This window comes from Rhincodon typus, chromosome 27 (genome assembly GCF_021869965.1).
Source record: "Rhincodon typus isolate 14 chromosome 27, sRhiTyp1.1, whole genome shotgun sequence".
Lineage (NCBI taxonomy): Eukaryota > Metazoa > Chordata > Chondrichthyes > Orectolobiformes > Rhincodontidae > Rhincodon > Rhincodon typus.
In genome coordinates, this window is record NC_063358.1 from 14,026,118 (window position 1) to 14,041,920 (window position 15,803).

The window sequence follows — 15,803 nt, forward strand, 5'->3', positions numbered from 1 at the left end:
CCGATCATTCTCCTGTGTCTTGTTCATCAGCTCCAGTTCAGTAGGTTTGTGTGGCTGTGTATTTCACTACACTTGAGTGCCTGGTCAAAAACATGCACCTCATTGAACAGAATGCTGAGCAGCATAAAGTTATGGTGCTTTATAGCATTGGAACACTAAACACAGTCAATAGTGGGTAGAGACTTGAATGAGCACAGGGAAGCAATCAGAGCCACATGACAAATAATTTATGTAAATTTACTTTCAATACACAGCAAGTGACAACACTGACAAAGCAATGGAATCATGCATATTATAGGAAGCAATAAACCCAACACAAACATCTGGCTCTGCATTCCTGTACGACAAATGTATAAAAGGAAAAACTGAAAACAATGCAGCAGGTGTACTCGGGATAACACTTAAGTCCATGATCGAGGATCCAAATCCTAGCTCAGATCAGGACATTCCCATGTTTTCTGCCTCAGAAGCTGACAAATGTTCCCTATTTGTTTGGAGCACTGAACATCAGTGTTGATGGTGAACAGTATGAGAGAAGGGAATACCATGGCCGGTGGGCACTACAGGGCCTGGAGTCTATTATCATGCAACTAAATCAATTTTTAATTTGATTCTGTAAGTTTCCTTTTGGGTTTTTATCTTGAGTTACAGTACTCTTCTAAGGAGCTATCTAGCTTAATTTAGTTAATAGGTTTTATTTGTTAAAAAGCATAAGAAGGGACTGAGTTCAAGATTCAGGGAGAATTGGCTACTGCAGGAAGCAGGGAACTTCTCCAAGTTGGACAGTGTCTGAAAGAGTACCTCTTGAGGACTCCCATGTGTCAGTCTCCAGTCTTGGTTGGACTCAACAAAGTGCAGGATGCTATTACCTGCTCTCACAGCCATAAATGGTAGTTGGTGCAGGGACACTGAAAGTAGACACAATTAGACTGTTAAGTCATAGAATCCCTACACTGTGGAAACAGGCCATTTGGCCCAACAAGTCCACACCGCCCCTCCAAAGAGCATCCCACCCAGATCCATTCCCAGTAACCCTGCATTTCCCATGTCTAATCCATCTAATTTACACACCCCTAGACACTAAGGGCAATTTAACATAGCCAATCCACCTAATCTGCACATCTTTGGACTGTGGGAGGAAACCAGAGCATGCAGAGGAAACCCACACAGACATGGTGAGAATGTGCAAACTCCACACAGACAGTAGTCTGAGGCTGGAATCGAACCCAGGTCCCTGGTGCTGTGAGGCTGCAGTGCTATCCACGGAGCCACTGTGCCACCCATGAGATGTCCCTGTAATGAGGGGCTTTGTCCTCAAATCCTGACTGTTAATATCTGTCAGAGAGAGAATATCTGTCACATCTTGCTCTCTCAGTCATTGTAGTGATCCCTGGGACTGATCTGTTCAATATAATTATAGAATTCTATGTAATTGTTTAATAAGAGAACTCTAGGGACTTAAATTCCTGTTGTTGCTAATGTATGGCATTAGAATCAAGTGGACTCTAGACTTAATTGAAATTAGTGAATATATCATCCATCAATCAGACTTATAATTAAATAGTTCTGAGCAAAACCCTGATATTGATTGTGAAGGCAGGTATTTGAGCAATATTTGCTCCATGATTAATTACATAACTCTAACTGGTTGCTGTAGCATTGCCTACCCATCTGGAGGCCACCCTAGCCATATCCAATTCTGTAACTTCTTCCATCCCAACAAGTCTTCCTGACCTTGGTACCCCTCCAATTCTGGCTTCTCATCCATCCTCAATTTTAATCATCACACCATTGGCAGCAGTGCCTTCCTCTGCTGATGCATCAACTCAAAAATTACTTCCCTAAATCGCTCTGCTCTCTCTCGAAGTTGCTGTTTAAAACCTATCTCACATGTTCTACATTTTCCTTCCAAGGTTCTGTGCAAAATTTTGTTTGATAATTTCTCCTGTGAAGTCCATTGAGATGTTTTACTATGTTAAAGGTGCTACCAATATTTTGAGGGTTACCACTGACCAGAAACTGAACTGGACCAGACATATAAATACTATGGCTACAAGAATAGTGCAGGGGCCAGGAATTCTGCAGCAAGTAACTCACCAGTCTTCCAATGCCTGTCCGTCATCTATAAGGTACATGTCAAGAGTTTGACTAGTTTCCACTAGCCTCAATGAGTACATTCAAAGCTTGGCACCATCCAAAACAAACCATTCCCTTGATTGGCACCACATCCTCTACTTTCAAGGTTCAATCCATTCACCACTGAAGCTCAATGACAGCAGAGAATACCAGCTACAAGATTCAGTCCAAAACAGCATCTTCAAAACACACTGTCTCTACCACCTAGAAGTAACAAGGCCAGCTGATGAAACACCATCACCTGCAAATTCTCCTCCAGACCACACACCACCCTGACGTAGTATTATATCGCCATTTCCTCAATGTCACTTGGTCAAAATCCTAAAGCTCCCTTCCTAGTAGCATCGTATGTTACCCCACACCCCAAGAGCTGCAACTGTTCAAGACGGCAGCTCACCACTTCTTTCTCCAAGGTATTTGAAGATGGGCATTAAATGCTGGTCCATCCCATGAACGAAAAAAGTGGTTGTCGTTGTTGCCCCCCGCCATCCCTAACACCTAGGCATTAGATCGTTGGAATAAACACTTGCGGTATGATTCCTGCCTATATACAAAACCAGGCTGTACACAGGCGGAGAATTTCCTTTCAGAGGTCCCGCCCATTGCTTGCCGGAATCCCAACACGACTTTTGATTTGAAACTTTCACAGGCGAAAGATTGAAAACGAAATTAGACTGGGACTACTGCGCCCCATGATACGGCGCTCAGAAAGCAGTGAGCAGAACCTGCAAGGTTCTACTTTGCAAACATTACCTGGCAAGTTTTGAAACGGATTTTGTGGGTTTGGGCAGGTTGGCAGAAGGGGTATAGGACGGGCATACAATCAACCCGCCTCGTGTATCTAAAATTTATCCCAGTAAATGTATTCAACACAATTTTGAAAGGAGCAGATTGTGATATCAACCCAGAGACTTTGGGATTACCCTTCAATTTTTTTTGTTTGTTCTTGAGATATGAAGCAATGTAAATAATGTAGAATGCAACATAACAAACGACTTCAGCTTTAGTCCATCGTTATTTCAAACAGCAGCGCCCGGGTTTTATTTCTATAACTCCCTGTTATTTTACACCGACGTCGCTATCTAATGGGATTTTGTCACGTTCGTGATGTTCTTATGATACTTCCCTCTGTTGCTGTCTGTTTTCAGGAGCCTTCCCCTGGCCGTCCCCCTCCCTCTTGTGGGTGTGTGCCTAGTTGCTTTTTTGCATGTTTCTATTTTTCAGTTCCGCCAACTTGCTGGTTACAAAGTTCCACTTGAAGCCGGGGTCGCTGGTCGCCTCCAGGTTGGTGTAGGCCCCGGGACTGGCTGTGTTCTCGGTCCCTCCATCTTCATCGTGTGCGGGGATTGCAGCCGCCTCGGCCTCACCTTCTCCGGCGCCGTCGCTGACCTTGTTGGCCTCGGAGGTTTGGTTCCATTTGGTGGCGAACGCGTCCCAGAACCCGGTCAGTTTCTTCTCGGGCTCTTTCGGCGCCGGCTCTGAAAGGACACTGGAGAAGAGAGAGGAAAGCACAGAATAGTTAACCGGCTTGGAGCCTACCTTGGTGAAATGCTAATGGACTGAATTCATGCTTCAGCACAATATCCATAAAACAAACGTTTGTTTCTTGGAACATTTGATTCAAAGAAGGTCATGCTAATTTCATTTCAATACGTGTTTGAAAACATTTTGGAGATTGGCAATCCGAGGAAGTTGCATCAGAGGAACGCGAGGAGGTGCTATTCTCTAGCCTGAAGGGCAATACTGCTCGATGTATTATGTTGGGTTTCATACAGACATTTCAAAAATTAACAACATTTTAAAATTTCATTAAAATCGAATTTCCATCAAACTCTTGCGCACGAATGGTTATTTTCGGAAAATCTTTAGCTCATCGTTTAAATTATGTATTTTTAAATGAGTTTTGACAAGAAATTAATCATTAGAAACGTGTGTGTGTTTGGAATGACAGTCAATTAACACGTGACCATTCTTAGTTCCACCCTCTTGACCAACTGGCCAAGCCGAGCCCTGAGCATCTGGATCAATTTGACTCAGTCCGTCCTATCTCAGGCCAATTTTGCATGAGAACCTTAGACCAGTGTTGAGTGGGCATTCCACGTTGAGGGCATCGCAAGTGAGACATTCCTGTCCTCAGCTAGTCATTCACCGCAGCCCATTCCAGCTGGAAGCGCTGGACGATAGTCAAGAGTAGTTCCTGCTACAACTGAGGAGGAGCAAATTACTGCAGATGATCTCCAGCATTTTTTTTGTTTCAGTCCTGCTACAACTGAAATTAGCTGTCAGAACTGGACTAGGATTAGAGTTACCAAAGCCGTTTCTTCGTCTAGTAAAAAGTTCTCCAATTTAAGTGCAGTGCGAATTGTCATTGTCTGAGGAGAAAGGGTTCTCACACTAATTCTGATCAGCAGTGTAGAACAGGTACTCATCTGGCTGAGATATAATTTAATGGGGAGACAACGTCCTAGTGGTGTTATCGCTGGACTGTTAATCCAGAGACCCAGATAACGTTCTGGGGACATCAGGTTCGAATCCCACCACAGCAGATGGTGGAATTTGAACTCAATAAAATATCTGGAATTAAGAATCTAATGAAGACCATGACTCCATTGTCGATTGTCAGAAAAATCCATCTGGTTCACTAATGCCCTTTAGGGAAGGAAACTGCCATCTTTACCTGGTCTGGCCTACATGTGACTCCAGAAGCATAGCAATGTGGTTGACTCTGAACTGCCCTCTGGGCAATTAGGGATGGGCAATAAATGCTGCCCAGTCAGCAATGCCCTCATTCCGTGAATGAATAAAGGAAAAATTTAAACCTTGTTTGAAACTGTTATTTCGTGTTTGCTTAATTTGTCAGGGATAGGTCACTGGGAAATCTAAAATATTGATAGCAACTGAAAATGAAAAGGATTATGGTGCATTCACAAGCCCTTGCCTCCTTTCTTAAAACCTGTTCGTAGGGTGTATCATCACTGGTTGGGCCAGCATTTATTGCTAATGCCTAATTGCCTTCATGAACCACTGTGGTCTACATGCTGCAGGTAGACCCACAATGCATTTAGGAAGGGAATTCCAGGATTTTGACTCAGAGACACTGAAGGAACAACTATATACTTCCAAGTCAGATTTGTGTGTATTTTGGCGAAATTTGCAGGCAATTGTGTCCCTTGTGCTTCTAGGTGATAGTAGTCTTGATCATTGCTGTTGAGGGAGTAAAAGTTTGTGGATGTGGTGGCAATCAAGTGGGCAGCTTTGTCTGGATGGTGTCAAGCTTCTTGAATGTTGTTGGAGCTGCACTCATCCAGGCAAGTGAGGACTGTTCTGTTACATTCCTGATTGTGCCTTGTAGATGGTAGGCAGGCTTTGGATAGTCAGCAGGTGAGATGCTTGCTGCAGGATTCCCTGCCTCTGCCCTGCCCTTGCAGCCACAGTACTTATATGGCTAGTCCAGTTTAGTTTCTGGTCAGTCGTACTCCCGAGGATGTTGATAGTGGCAGACTCAGTTTTGGTAATGTAATTGAATGACAAGGGGTGATGGTTAGATTTTCTCTTGTTGGAGATGGTCATTGGCACTTCTGTGTGGCTAATGTTGCTTGCCATTGTCAGCCAAAATCTGGATGTCGTCCAGATCTTACCGTATTTGGGCATGGGACTACTTCATTATCTAAAGAGTTGTGAATGGTGTTGAACATTACACAATCTTTTGTGAACATCCCTACTTCTGACATTATGATGGAGCAAAGGTTACTAATGAAGCAACCGAAGATGGTCAGGCCTAGGAACGCCTGCAAGGATGTCTTGCAGCTGAGGTAACTGACCTCCAACAACCACAACCATGCTTGTGTTTTCAAATAAACCTGTTGGACTATAACCTGGTGTTGTGTGATTTCTGACCTTGTCCACCCCAGTCCAACACCGGCACCTCCACATCATCCTCCTTTGTGCCAGGTATAACTCCAACCAGTGGAGAGTTTCTCCCCTGACTTCCATTGACACCAGTTTTGCTAGGGTTCCTTGATGCCACATTTGGCCAAATGTGGCCCTGATGTCAAGGCCAGTCACTCACTTCATCTCTGGAATTCAGCTCTTTTGTCAATGTTTGATCCAAGACTGTCATGAGGCCCTGTGGAACCTAATCTAATTGTCAGTAAGCAGGTTATTGCTAAGCAAATGCTGATTGATAACACTGTTGATGGCACCTTCCGTCACTTTACTAATGATTGAAAATAGAGTGACTGGGCTGTAACTAGTCTGGTTGGATTTGTTCTGCTTTTTGTGTATAGAACATGAGAGTAATTTTCCAGATTGTTGGGTAGATGCCAATGTTGTAGCTGTGCTGGAACAGCTATATAAATTATGAAAGACTTTATAGACGATGTAGGGTGAAACTTTCCATTGCCAGGATAACCAGATAAACCAAATTTAAAATAACAATCAAAACAGCTCAGGACAAATTTTTTTTTACTGTGGCTCATTGTTGTTATCTGGAAAGGGTTGTAGTAATAGATTCAGTGGTAACTTTCAAACAAGAATTGGATAAATAGTTTAAGAGGAGAAAACATTCATGACTATGGAGAAAAAGGGGGTGGGATTAATTGGACAGTCTTACAGTGGCACCAATGGTTGAAACGACAGCTATACTGTCTATCCTAGACAGCTCTAGGACAAGATGCCCAGTGTCATCTTTATGAGCAATTCCTGCCAAAACTTGTCATTCATCTCACCGTGAAATGATTGAGACCAGACAACATGCCTTGAATCATTACAGTACTTAGGTTATGCAATCATTTTAAAGCTCTTTCTATCGTTGCCCAGTCAAGCTGGTGTGCAATTAAATGAAGGACATAATCCCTTGTCGCTGCCTGTACTACTTTGAACAGCCATGAGAACATTTGTGAAATTGGGTGCTGAGTGACTAACCTTTAAAGCTGCTCTCCTGCCCTGGTAGTATGACTGTTGGATATAAGCTGAGCTTCCACACATTGCCCACAATCATAGAATTGTAGAATGTTACAGCATAAAAAATAAGCATTCAGCCCATTGTGCTTGTACCAATTCTTTGAAAGAGTAACATAATCTGATAATGTCTAAGTACTATGGAATACAAATGACTAGTAAAATATGGCTAATTTTAGTCAGAATTTTGACAAGTATTCTGATATGGTGCTGGATCTGTGCAACATACGCATTAACAGACTTCCTCTTGGAAAACTAGAAGGGTCTCTGTTGCTCTGAGCGATTGTAAGAAAGGGATTTGACACTATGGGAAGAACCTCACGGGGGGGAGGTGCTAGGATATATGATTATGAGTATCACTGGGGGAGTGAGCGTAATTTTGAATTATCAGTAGGAAAATGAGGGGATATTGTGAATATATATGGTGAATGTACAAAGCTAGGGTTATTAGGGTACTGGATGTATGGATTGTCAATGCGTTAAATGACTTTTTCTGCTGTCTGACACTAGGTATTCCATTTTATTCTTGTCTGGGGTACACTGAATTAGCTTGAGATCTGTGATGGTGTAAAGAAGGAATATACTCACTGTTCGACTGGGGCAGTGTTCTCAGTTGGAAGTAACTTGTGTTCATCATCCTTGTTGAAAAGTGAGGACATGCATTTCCATCCTTTTGCACTAGCCCCTTGTACCTGCAAATGGATAAATATCATTGACTCTGCTGTTGCCTATCTAACATTCTGCCTGGTAGTGGAAACAGGCTTTTGGCTGACCTGTTTGCAACTCTCCAGTACCCCACTCCCCTCCATCGGCTCAAGACAGGACAAGAGATAGCTGACATTACAGAAGTTCCAGTGGGTGATCTTAGCAATTGAAAGGATAGAAGCTGGAAGCTCAGTTCAATATAAAATAGGATGGTGACTTTATAAACAGCCTAATTCAGCTCAAAATGGAGAACAATGGAATTGTGGCTGGTTAATAATTTGTGGCAGGGGACATAACTAATGGCACAAGAGTTCATAACATTTATTTGCTTTATCTAGAACTGGAAATAGACAATTTGCATAAAAACAGAGAGACAGTGGAGCCATTGATAGAAGTGGCAGCAAGGTAGAGCTAGGTGTTGTCAGAGGCTACATATGGAATTCAATGTGATTTCACATGACATTGCCCACATAGGGACAGCACACAGATGAAGAGTAGGAAATAACAAAGAACTGCGGATGCTGGAAATCTGAAACAAAAACAGAAATTTCTGTAGAAACTCGGCAGATCTGGCAGCATCTGTGGAGAGACAGCAGAGTTAACATTGAGTTCAGTGATCCTTCTTCAGAATACTCTGCTTTCTCTCCACAGATGCTGCCTGACCTGCTGAGTTTCTTCAGCAATTTCTGTTGCTGATGAGAAATAGGAGGTAACCAAGGTTGGATCCTTGGGGAATATCAGAAGTAACTCTGTGGCAATGGGAAGAGACGTCATTCCAAGTTGATTCTCTGGTGAGATAGGACTGAAATCAGGCAGTAACATCCCAGCCAGCTAAACAACAGAGGACAAACTTTGGAAGAGAATGGTCAACTGAATCAAAAGCTGCAGACAAACCAGGAAAGATGAGATGGGTGGGTACGGTATGGTCATGGTCAACCAGTATATAATTTGTGCCCTAGTTTGACTTCCCATCTCTCATCGCCGCAATGGGAATTAATGGGAATATGTCTCACCAGTTGGAGTCATATATAGCACAAAAGAAGATGTTTATGGTTATTGGTGGTCAATCTTTTCAGTACTAAGGCATCACTGCAGGGGTTCCTCAAGGTAGTTATGATAATAATAATGATGGGACAGTGTAGAAAATGAAAAAAGTATCAAATGGATCTGTGTTTCTTCCCAAAGTTGAATAGCAGCATCACCAATGACCAATTTTCATCCTCAAAGTAAACATAGTTGTGGAAACAGATAGAGGCTGATTTGAATTTATATTTGAAATTTCTTTCATAAAAAAAGTGAGTCTCTTGGGGGAGGAAAACTGCCAAAATATGATTGAATATCTCTAGGTTCGAAAAGGGATGTAACTTGTGATAATATTCTGCTTTTGTTATATTGAAACAGGACTCTGAGCCCCTCAACCACACTCTAAAACTGAAACCGATTGTTGTTAAATATTTCAGTGAAATATAATGGACTTTGGAAGGAGATTATAGCCAATAAATTATGCAGCACCTATCTCCTTTCTTCTACTGTAACTCGTACATATCATGTGACAGCGATCAGTTACTGCACCTTTAAAGAGACAATGATTAGTTGGTCAATGTAAAGGCCAATCACTCCTCACACACGGCCGTCCTATGACCTTCACACCTGTCCACCTAATAATTGGTCTCTCACATCTTTGACTACACCAAGATCCCTCACATCTGTGCCCACACGAAGAGTATCTCAAACCTGTTATTCTCTGATGGCTCCTTATACCTGTACTCACACCATGAGTTCAGACTACCTGCTCCTGTGCTGACAGACCCTCACAGAGGTGCCCACAGCAAGTCTACTCACACCTGTGCCTACACTGTGAACCTCTCAAATCTGTTCCCACACTTTAGATGCACTTGTACAACTTGCCCAATAGTTCTATAATTAACTTGGTTATTGCTAAATTAGGAAGTAGCTTTTAATAGTTCTTGGTAATAATTGAAACTAATGGCCTTTGGAGATTTTTTGGTGATTTACATGGTACTTTCAGACATGCTATTTTAAATGACAACCTACAACTCACTTTTAACCTTTTGTTTTTCTCATTTTCTTTCTCTGGCATTCCCTTTTGCCTGCCACTCTGAACCCAACCCCAGGGATGCTGACTGGAACTGGAGAGTACAGGGGATGGAGCAACACTAGGACCTATGCTACTGGTAGTTTCTTATGTAAGAGTTTGGTTGTGTGCACCCATGGAAGGAAAGTATTAATCACAGCTCTGCCTTCTCAAGGAAGCTTGGACATGTCAACCATCAGGAGTAAGTCTGCTTGGTGTTCCTCCTTTGTAATCCAGAAGGATTCCGACCATATTCAGACCTGCTCAAGGACAGCATGGTGGCTCAGTGGTTAGCACTGCTGCCTCACAGTGCCAGGGACCCAGGTTCGATTTGGTGACTGTGTGGAGTTTGCACATTGTCCCCCTGTCTTTGTGGGTTTCTGCCGAGAGATCCAGTTTCCTCCTACAGTCCAAAGATTTGCGGGCTAGATGAATTGGCCATGGTAAAGGTGGGTCAGCCATGGTAATATGGAGTTATAGGGATAGGGTGCGGTCTGGGTAGGATGCTCTTTGGAGAGTTTGTGCAGAGTCGGTGAATCGAATGGCCTCTCCCTGCACTGTAGGAATTCTTTAATTCTATGAAATGAAATTACCCAATTCTGCAATTGTTCTAACATATCCTTCCAAATATGTTTGGTTCTGGGTTGTAATGTGTGGTCTGTTGACCCTGTGAGCACATTGGGTAAGTTCCTATCATCCTCTATTGAAAAACAAGTAGCCAATACAGGGGATTATGCTCCTGGTTAACATTCCCTGATGCCTGATGACTGGGCAGATGCTGAGCTTCTCAAAACCATCACAGGAGGTACTGTTGTAATTTCTTCAGAGACTCCATGGTTCACCCAATTAGCAACTCCCAGAGTCTCCCAATCTGGTGAAATTAATGCAACTCATATGGTAGGTGAGAAATGAATAGTTTGTACCTTTTTTGCCAACTGTGAGACAGAACTGGAGCCTTCATCCGTAGTCATATCAATCACGGTGTCATTATTCTGAAAGAAATGTTGAGATTTTAGTTGGCATGCTAGACACCATTGACCTGCAGCACAATTTCAGCATTTCAACTGCTTCAGTAACACGTTCAAGATATATGGCACAATACTTTTATCTATATACATTTTCAAAATCATTGTTTTAATCATTTATTGTCAAACATTTAATCATTGGTCCAATGTATCGAAATTCAGCAAAATATCAATCCTCCTGAAGCAAAAATGTAAACTCAGTGTATTAACACATAAAATGCAGGAAGTTCTTACAGAATCAACAGAAAATACTCAGCAGGTTAAGTAGCACTGTATATTTCCCTCCCAGCATTTTCTGTTATCTTGAAGATTCAGACATACATACCTGTTCTTTCACTTCTTCCTCCTCATCAGCTCTGAAACTCCTCAGCACTTTGCTCTTGTAAACTTTCCAGATTCCCTGATTCATTATCCTGCTTATTTGATCTTTACATAAAGAGAAAACAAAACTTGAATTCTGTTGTCAGGAGCCCATTAATGCGGGTATGGACTGAGACTACAGCTGGACTTAGTATCAAACAGTCCGGGGACCAGGCAATGCAAGCTCAGCTGTGAAGGTAAAGGTAGTTACTCTTTTGGCAGCTTCCAGCCTCACACGCTGATTCAAGGCTGATTGAATGAGGTCTTTGACTGCTGCAGGTTACATTAAAATTTTACTGCCGTGGAAATGCGCATGTGATCCGAAACCGTCCCTAACGATCACAACATCTATGATCCAATTAGAGGCAGCCGGAGGTCATATTTCTTCTTAGCTGAGGTGCGTAAGGAGATCAAGAATGTAGTTTCAGATCCCTCTCAAAGATTGGGAACTGTAAGATGTTGGAACCGGTTACAGGTCTTAATGTCTACACTGGAATAAAAAGTATAATATGCAATCCCCTCATAGGGCCGCAAAACCTTAGGAAAACCAGAGTGTATTTCAATACTTTATCTGACGTGGCAATCCATTATTCACTGTGCATCACACTGAAACCGGTGTAAATAACGTTTGGGCATTTAGCATGAGCAATGTGGGAGTCTTTGTTTGGAGTGTGGCTGGGGTGGGGTGGTATGGGGTGTGGAGAGGGGTTGCTGTGTTTGGTGGAGGATTTCCCATTCAGCACCAGCAAATAAACTCTGCTTAACCAGCACTATTACTGTCACATGTTATTGGCCACGATGTTGATTTGAGTTTATGATCTGTTGTGGGCACCTCGAACTGTGATGATAATATGGAACTCCGTGTCACAGGGATTTCAGGCTTCGTAAATCTTGCTATCCACAAACCTCTGCTCCTTGACTCAGACACGTGGTCCACGAGGGCGTTCAGATTGACAGGTTTCCCTGAAGCTCAGGCGTCAAGAAACTCCTGCAGTGATTCATAAAGACTGCTAACTGCTGAATAACGTTCAAAAATCCCACCCTGCACCACCAATCCGGGCTCAATGGAACTTCTTTCCCTGCCAATCATATCCGCCTAATTTTGAAGAGGGCTGAATCAAGCCATTGTTGACGACCATTGTATCAAACCATGGTTTTAAGAACTGAGAACATAACTTAGTGCAATTCCCGGAACAGTTCTTGTGATCCTTATTTGGCGGAATGGATGGAACACACATCTTTCTATTATGGGATACCGCAAACAACGGGAACGTTAAATGCTTAAGCACATGCATCCCTACGTCTTGTTTTGTACTCCACGCTTCCCCATATAAAGCAATATTTAATAAGTTTCATATATATAGGGTCCTTCACGACCTAGGGCATTACCAATTCTCACTTCTCAAAGGATCAGTAGTGACTGCCCACCAGCTGCATCGCCTCCTCCTCAAAGGAGTTGAGCAATGGTATGTTGGGGACAGCTCATGTCGTTGCCTTTACTGGGTCGAGAGCTCTTCAATCTCTCAGTGAAGAAGATAAATTGAACGAAGGCAAAGCTGAAAGTTTAGGAGTGCCGTCAAATGGCATGAGAGACTTCAAAGGATGGGGTTTAGAGTTGTGCTTATGAGTAACTGCTGTGGAGGGAACAAGTGCGTGGTGCTGGGCTAGAATACCTTATCCAACTACTGTGAAGGATTCAGGGTGCAAATATCTCTTTGCGAGGAAGAAGAGCATGCAGGTGCCCAAGAGCAACAATGACAAACAAGAGAGCGTGTGCAGGGCCGGCACTGATGGCATCCAGTTCTTTTTGAAGCTCTAATCTTTGTAATTACCGACTGGTCTCTCTCGTAGCACAAGACCTCTCTGGGCAAAACTAAGATCTGGGCCTATTGGCTTCAGTTTCTCTAAAGAGACCTCTGAGATCTCAATCAGTGAGTTTCTGCAGTGATTTGTCTTCTCCGAGCCTGCTGTACTCTGGATCCTGATGGTGTTGACACCAATACAAGTATCCGAAGATGTTCAGTGCAGATACTCCAGTGCAGATTCAGATGGACGGGGCTATTCCCTTCAATCTACGGCTGAAGGATCCACGCTGAGCTCTCTGTTTAAATTCTGCAGAGAAGTTGTTTGGTGGTTCAGCTGCTTTCTTTTAAACTTTTTTTTACAGCAAATATGCGCCAGTGGGAATGTGAATGAGCAGGCCCAGAAACTCACGTGTGTAGTTCCCTCTTCCAGGCCTGATTTTTGAAAGGGGCAGCATTGACGAAATTTTAGCGAAAAGAAATTCGGTGCCATGCAGTCAAGTTTGAAAGGTTGGCGGGTACAGCTGAGATACATACATACTAAATCAGAAATAACTTGAAAGTTAACAGGAACAGAAATCTGCTCCATGTTCTCAAGTATGACTCGTACTCAGTGGTAAAGCTATTTTGAGTTATCAATGTTTTAACGGAGGAGTTAATGTCCGAGTGTTAATCAGCAGTTAAAAACCGAAAGAACTGCGGATGCTGTAAATCCGGAATAAAAACAAAGTTGCTGGAAAAGCTCAGCAGGTCTGAGGAAGGGTCACCGGGCCCGAAACGTTAACCCTGTTTTTTCCTTCACAGATGCTGCCAAACCTGCTGAGTTTTTCCAGCAACTTTGTTTTTGTTGTTAACCAGTAGTTAATTGGCGATACAATTTTCATGAAACTACACTTTAGGGGTCACAAAACACTCTCTGTTGAGGAGATTGTGTTTATTCATAGTATATACGCCAAGACTAAAACACAATCGTTTGCAGACAGTTGGATGTTACAACTCGGCTCTTAGCTTCACGTCCGTATTCACTGCCGGTTGGGAATCCGATTTTAAACCAAAATCAATTAGTCAACGCGGAATAGGGCTGCTCCCTGGCTGTACGGAACTCTCGCCACTCTCGGGTTTTCAAGACTATCCCGAGCTTAAAACAGAATTGCGATGCGAACTAGATTTGTTCATGTGTTTTTTTTAAGACCTCTGATTTTCTGTTGCAACGGAGTTTTCAGTTACCACAAGTCACAGATAGACCTGCAGACTCAGAATCACGACAAGCGGCTTTAAATAACTCGGAACTGCTTTATTCCTATCCTGCCGGGCCAATTAAAATTTAATGATGTTCGAGTCTTTGGTTCGATTTCTGTTACTGAAGCAATATTTTCAAAGATACAATTACGAGTGCTGTGTGGAAATAGATTTGATGTTATGTCTTCTTACATCTTTCAAAAACAACCTATAGCGCATCACATATCTCGAGTCGCCTTGAAAGAAAGATCTTTGACTTTTTAAGAATCGTCTCTTCATTGAGATGTCCCGCAGCGTTTCAAGGGTCTAGGCCCGAAACGTCAGCCTCTCTGCTCCTATGATGCTGCTTGGCCTGCTGTGTTCATCCAGCCCTGCACCTTGTTGTCTCGGATTCTCCAGCATCTGCAGTTCCTACTATCTCTGCGTTTCACAGTTAATTTGGTTTTATAGAGCTATAGTCGTTGTTCCGCCGGAACTAGAGCAGCTAACTAAATGCACAAATCTCGCGAAATGTCAAATGAGGCCGAGTGACGTGTTAATTTAAGTTTTGTTGGTGATGTTGCTTGAGGGAACATCGTTTCAGGGCATCGGCAGAACTGCCCGCTCTACTTCAAACAGCATCATAGGATGAAATAAGCCAATTGGTCCCTGGATCAACACATGAAAGACCAGGGTTCAAACACACACATCTCCCTCGATTGTTAGAGCCTAGAATCATCGAACGCAGGGAGCCCCATAGAGACTCTATATAAGCTGTTTCCGAATAATGTATGGGGTCTATTTTGGAGGGTGGCGGTGATGGTGATCTCAGTAATTGTCAGTTTCAACATTTCGAAAACCCCTTTCAAAGTGAGTGTAATGTGCCAGGATTAAAATCCCTCAACCACCGTAACTTCATACGGATCTGGGTTCAGATTGGGAGGGACAGGTAACTTTAATCTCACATTCTAAGGCAGGACCGAAAAGTGGCCACGGTTCAGGTATCGGGAGGAGACTCGAAGACGGAGAAGTTAGTGCACCGGGGCGCTTCATCATGTTTAGGGCCCTGCTCAAATATAGACCGCTGCTGCAGTCAACAGAAAAGGAGATCGTTTTTCCTCAACACCTGAACACCAGTAAGAGAAAGTAAGAACTGCCAATGCTGGAGTCAGAGACAAAAGTGTGGAGTTGGAGGAAAACAGCAGGCCAGACAGCATCAGAGGAGCAGGAAAGTCAACGTTTCGTGTCGGGACCTTCTTCAGTAACATGTTTTTATGGTTCCTTAGTTCTGAGGAAGGGTCACTGAACCCGAGCCGTTGAATCTGTTTTCTATCCACAGGTGTTGTCAGAACTGCCAAGTTTCTCCAGTAACTTCTGTTTTAGTTTCAGATTTCCAGTATCCGCAGTTCTTTATTTTATGTTTCTAGAGGGGTTTTGTCCACTTCCAATCATCCAGGAGCTAAAGAAACCCGGTATTAGGTTTATATCTTAATAAATTCTCAC

At 42.9% G+C, this 15,803-nt stretch overlaps 2 protein-coding genes across 3 annotated transcripts in view; one reads left to right on the plus strand and one right to left on the minus strand.

The window, feature by feature from the left end:
- zdhhc18a (zinc finger DHHC-type palmitoyltransferase 18a) overlaps window positions 1-3,466 on the plus strand; it is a 101,992-nt gene extending 98,526 nt beyond the window's left edge. The window contains exon 14 of the transcript XR_007264935.1: window positions 3,361-3,466. The gene's annotated coding sequence lies outside the window, so the exon portion shown is untranslated. The remainder of the gene's footprint in view (window positions 1-3,360) is intronic.
- Window positions 3,151-11,329, minus strand: LOC109937712 (uncharacterized protein C1orf232). 2 transcript variants are annotated; one of them, XM_020536219.2, is made up of 4 exons: window positions 11,246-11,329; window positions 10,819-10,887; window positions 7,684-7,787; window positions 3,151-3,625 (listed from the first exon to the last, which is right to left on the minus strand). In XM_020536219.2, exons 1-4 carry the CDS (start codon window positions 11,327-11,329, stop codon window positions 3,328-3,330), a joined length of 555 nt encoding a protein of 184 aa, XP_020391808.1. In that variant the 3' UTR covers window positions 3,151-3,327. The 2 variants fall into 2 exon arrangements, 1 of the variants encoding a protein (XP_020391808.1); XR_007264936.1 differs by lacking the exons at window positions 7,684-7,787; window positions 10,819-10,887; window positions 11,246-11,329 and adding an exon at window positions 3,734-3,859 and having other exon boundaries at window positions 3,508-3,625.
- Between the last annotated feature and the right edge of the window lie 4,474 nt (window positions 11,330-15,803).